The following is a 5,324-nucleotide window of genomic DNA, read 5'->3' as shown; positions in this document are numbered from 1 at the left end:
CTAGGGAATGGGGGGTGCAAGTGCGTGTGTCGCGGCTACGCAAGGCAGTAAGGGACAAAGGAAAGAAACGCATGCAATGTTACGTTCTTCTTCCTCTTCTTTCTCAAGCCCTTCTAAAAAGAGGAAGGAAGAGGAAGTGAACTCTAAGCAACAATGTGAGGATGATGACATGGAAATTGAAGTTCAACAAGCTATTTGGAAATCCATGGATGAGTGTTTTGGCGAGGCGGCTGCACCGGATCAGCTCCCGATGGATATATGAAGATCATCTCTTGGAATTGTAGGGGTCTCAATGACACACTAGCCCCTACACATCCATATTTAGTGTGGCTTAATTCTGCTAAGTTTCCTATGTTTTTGTTTTTATCCGAAACTAAGATGCCTTTTGTTGATGTAAAACTTGTAGTTAATTCATTCTCTCCAAATTTTTCTTATGGAGTGGATGCGGATGGTACTAAAGGGGGTCTAGCAGTTTTTAGTTGGTATCAAGGGGTTGTTACTTGTGTTTTGGCTACTCCGAACTACATTTTGTGTAACCTTGATGATGGTAATGGAAGTAATAGAAATGTGATGTTTGTTTATGGAGAGCCTAAGGTAGAAGATAGAACTAGAGTGTGGGATGAACTCACTACTCTCCTTTCGATAACTCCTAATTGTCTTTTGATTGGTGACTTTAACCAAGTTGAGTGCTTACAAGACAAACTAGGAGGCTCTTTAGTGATAAAGGGTTTGGATGCTTTCATTGATTAGCGGCTTGATAATGGGGTGATCGAAGTTCCTTTTTCGGGGCCTCGGTTTACTTGGACTAACAAGCGATTGGAGAATGGTCTCATCTTAGAACGGTTAGATAAAGCTTTTTGCACGGATCAATGGTTTGCGGAATTTCCGGAAGGAAGAATTTTTCATGAACCAATAGTAGTTTCAGATCATGCAGCTATCACTTACGATTCGAACCCTTCTATGCCTCGTTCCAACCGTCCTTATCAAATCGAAAGGTGGTGTCTCCGTTATGACGCTATTAAAGGAATAGCTAACGATATTTGGGATATCACCATGAATGGATCTAGCATGTTCGTTTTGGCTAAGCACCTTAATTTATTCAGAACCCGTGCTAAAAAATGGTGCTTGGATAACCGTACGTTTTGGGGTATTAATTAGCGTTCTATCACAAATAATTTAAGCAATCAAAGTGATGTAATCTTGACGATTGAGGAAGGAGAAGAGTTCGTCAAAGGGGTGAATGATATTATCCCTAAGTGCAGGTTGGACTTTCATTATTGGCAGCAACGGCTGAAAGATAAATGGGTTAGAGAGGGTGATATGTCTTCTACGACCTTATTTAACAGGGTTAAGCAGAGATAGAAAGGTAAGGAAAACATAACTCTCAAAAATGATGAAGATGAATGGGTGAGTGGCCATGATGATATTGCCGCTTTGATCCAAGGATCATTGAAAAAAGTCTTCATTCCTAGCCGTGCGACTAGTAATCAGGATGGAGATAATATTGATCTTTTATTCCGCGAAATGGCTTTCCCACAATTGGAAGAATCGGAGGCTCTAGCGTTGGTTAGGCCTTTTAGTGGCCAAGAGATCCGGAAGGCGATGTTCTCTATTCATCATCTCAAATCTCCTGGTCCAGATGGTATCATTGCTGAATTTTTTCATGTCCACTGGGACTTAGTTGGGAATTCGGTTATAACAGCTGTTCAACATTTCTTTGACACGGGTTTTCTGCTAAAAGAGTTTAATGCGTCTCTCCTTGTTATGCTTCCAAAAGTTGAGAGTCCTGAGGTTGCATCTCATTTTCAACCTATTAGTCTTTGCAACACCATCTATAAATGCATTACGAAATGCATGGTGAATAGGATGAAAGGTTCTCTCCCAGCCTTGATCACAGAATTCCAGCATGTTTTTGTTCCAGGGCGATATATGGAGGAGAACATTCTTCTAAGTCACGAATTGACTCATGTTATTTCTAGCACGAGGATTAAGGCTCCTATGGCCTCTTTGAAGATTGATATTTCTAAAGCCTATGACCGAGTTAACTAGGTTTTTATTCTCATAATTCTCAAGGCATATGGATTCCTTGACAAGTGGGTTCGATGGGTAGAACAATGCATTACTACTGTCTCTTACAAATCTCTAGTGAATGGAAGGGTCACGGAATCTTTTAAGCCCGAGTGTGGTCTTCGACAGGGGGATCCTCTTTCCCCGTATCTTTTTCTTTTCTGCATGGATATTTTGTCTAGAATGCTACTTCTAGCTGAAGATTTTGACTTGATTAAGGGGATCAAAGTTACAAGGCGTTCTCCTTCCATTTCCCATTTGTTTTTTGCAGATGATGCGATGATTTTTTTTAAAGCAACCTCCTCCTCGTGTGGGCACTTAGCTGATCTTTTAAGGAGATTTGAGAAGGTTTTAGGTCAACAGCTTAATCTTTAGAAATCGTTCATTCGCTTCAGTCCCTCGACATCAATTCAGGACAGGCAATGCTTCAAAGATATCCTGAAAATGGACCAGAAGGATAATTTAGGTACTCATCTGGGATCCCTTATTGATTTCACTAATAGAAGGGCGGATAACTTCCGGATTTTGGTAGATAAGGTGGCAAATAGAATTTTATAGTGGAGTTCGCTTAGGCTTTCGCAGTCAGCCAAGCTAGTCCTGATCAACTCTGTCCTCATAAGTATATCTTCTCATGTCATGAAATGTTTCAAATTACCGGCATCTACGACAAATGCGATCGATTCCATCATTGCTAGATTCTTCTGGGCCTCGAACAAGGAGAAAGGGATGCATTAGGTAAAGAAGGATATTCTGCATCTTCCAAAGGGGATGGGGGGCTTGGGGATTAGAGCAATGGGTACGCTAAATGAGGCAATGTTATTCAGACAAGTTCAGAGAATGCACTGCAATCCTCAACTCTTGACTTCTAGGGTGTTATACCAAAGGGAGGAGAGCGCGCTCACTACTGGTTGTAAAGGCTCAAAGTTAGGCCTTTCTCCTTCATGGGGAAGGAGGGGTATTTTCTCTGTTACCAACACTCTAATTGGAGGCTTCGCGTGGAAAGTGGGGTCGGGAGAGAGGATCAAGTCTGCTAATATGAAATGGGTAAATGGTAAGGTGCCCATCATGTCTTCCAGCCAACCTTTGAGAGGGGTGGGAGCAGGAGTTTTAGAGAGCTTCTGCTCAATGATCCCAGGAGATGGAATATCTCCTTGGTAAGGAAAAGGTTTGAATGGGAAAGTGCGAAGGAAATCTTGAGCATGGAACTGTCTAATAACCAGGATGAAGATCTTCTTTACTGGCCGCACCATAAATCGGGGAGATACACGACTAAAATAGGATATGCTTTCCTTCAAGGCTTAAAAGATGTGGAATCTTATCACAGCAGATATAAGGAGGTGTGGAAGATTCTTTGGCGGTTTAATATTCCCCCCAAGTGGGGCCTGTTTCTTTGGAAGTTATTTCGGAACTGTTTGGCAGTCAAAGCTAATCTCCATCATAGGGGTATTCCAGTGCAGTTAGAGTGCGACTTTTGTGGAGAAATGGAAGAGGACTTCCAACACCTTTTCAGAGACTGTGCGGTAGCGCGGTATGCGTGGGATAATTGTTTCGTTACTTTCAACTTGAATCTTGCTGAATCTACTCCTGTGCGACACTGGATTCAGACATATATCCTGCTTTTCTATAGCGAGGATGGCATCCATAGTGATAGGATCATTAAAGTAATAATGACCCTATGGTGTTTATGGGTAACTAGAAATGGTCGAGTCTTTAGAGGGGAAGATGGTGACGGGGAGATGTGGCGTCATCATATGGACAGAGCAATACAGGAGCTGGAGACATTCCGGGAGGGAAAGGGTAGGTTCCCTCAAAGGACAGATGATGAGAGGGCGCCTGCAGACACTAGACCTCCGGGGTTTCTTTATTCGTCTATGGGAATAGAGGACTACACTATACTCCATCTGCCAATCACAACGCAGGGGGTGACAGTTCTTGTTGATGGCTCATGGGCGAAGAGCAATGGCAAAGCAGGGTTAGGGTGGGCTTTTTCTTCAGATGGTAATATCTTCCAGGATGGAGGAGGGCACTTTTTCAAGGCTGTTTCAGCATTACATGCGGAGGCTCTTGCTTGCTTAATGGTCTTACGATGGGTTGTGTCGAAAGGGTTCTCCAGGGCTTTCCTATTCTCGGATTCTTCTACTCTGGTTAAAATTCTAGGTAATCAGCAAGCAGCAAATATCAGTATTTTGTGGACTATTCGGGACATCCAGATGATTGCGGCAAATTTTAGGACTTGTGTTATATGGAAGGTTAGCAGGGACCAAGTGGCTCGGGCACACGATATAGCTAATGCTTGTAGAATTAATCTTTCCTCTTTTGTTTCTTAGCTTTTGTGTTTTGCTGTTGTAAAAAAAAAAAAGAAAAAAAAAACTTTATAACCCTTGCTTCACCCCTGTTGACAAGTGGTATAGGGATTACTTTGTTCTTATATAAGCGGTCACACGGTGCGGCCATCCACACATAAAGAGCTAAAAATATTACTCTTTCCGTTTTTAAATACATGCTCCACTTTCCATTTGCGGCCGCTTTTAAATACTTGCTCCATTTCCTTATTTAGAAAGCTTTTACAATATTTAACTAGTTTCTCTCACCTAGTGATCCCAACATATATTCTCTCTCTTCCAATTCTCTCCACTACTTTTGTCTTCTATAATTTTTTATTCTTCCACCAACCCCACTACCTCCATATTTTATTACTTTTTCCAATTATTCCTAAAATTTCGCGCATCGAGAAATGGAGCAAGTATTTAAAAACGGAGAGAGTAATAAATTAAACAACAACAAACTTTTCATTTTATTTTATTTTTTGTAATCAGGAAATTTGTTTGATCAGATACAAATAACTGAAAGATGACTTGGCCAATGAATCAATGGGATCCCGAATATAAATTCTGATCATTTGTTAGCCTATCAAACTATGTACACACAATTATGAATAAAGGATGTTACTCATACAAGTATATAGGGAAAATTTGGTATTATTAATTCGAACTTTGGGTCATTCACTTTTATTGATCCCATCTATGGCTTATTCCTGAATAATCCCAACTTTAAGAGTCGTTTTCTTTTAACAGGTCTAGATGACTAGTGACCTAAAGAAATTGGTGAATTTTTTTAATTTTTTTTAAAATTGCCAAATGTCACACGTTTAATGGTCCAACAAATAAAAACTATATTAAAAAAATAAAAGCTATATTAAAAATATAAAAAAAAAACTAAACAATAAAAATAATTGAAACCACTGCCCTTCCCAGCCA

At 40.5% G+C, this 5,324-nt stretch overlaps 1 protein-coding gene across 1 annotated transcript; it reads left to right on the top strand.

The window, feature by feature from the left end:
* The first annotated feature begins 3,266 nt into the window (after positions 1-3,266).
* LOC145607166 (uncharacterized) lies at positions 3,267-4,394 on the top strand. The gene has a single exon (XM_081662910.1). The coding sequence runs from the start codon at positions 3,267-3,269 to the stop codon at positions 4,392-4,394; it is 1,128 nt and encodes a 375-aa protein (XP_081519036.1).
* Positions 4,395-5,324: the final 930 nt, after the last annotated feature.

Source organism: Chenopodium album, chromosome 23 (assembly GCF_948465745.1).
Source record: "Chenopodium album chromosome 23, dcCheAlbu1.1, whole genome shotgun sequence".
Taxonomy (NCBI): domain Eukaryota; kingdom Viridiplantae; phylum Streptophyta; class Magnoliopsida; order Caryophyllales; family Amaranthaceae; genus Chenopodium; species Chenopodium album.
Note: the sequence above shows the minus strand (reverse complement) of the source record. Positions and strands in the feature narration are given on the sequence as shown.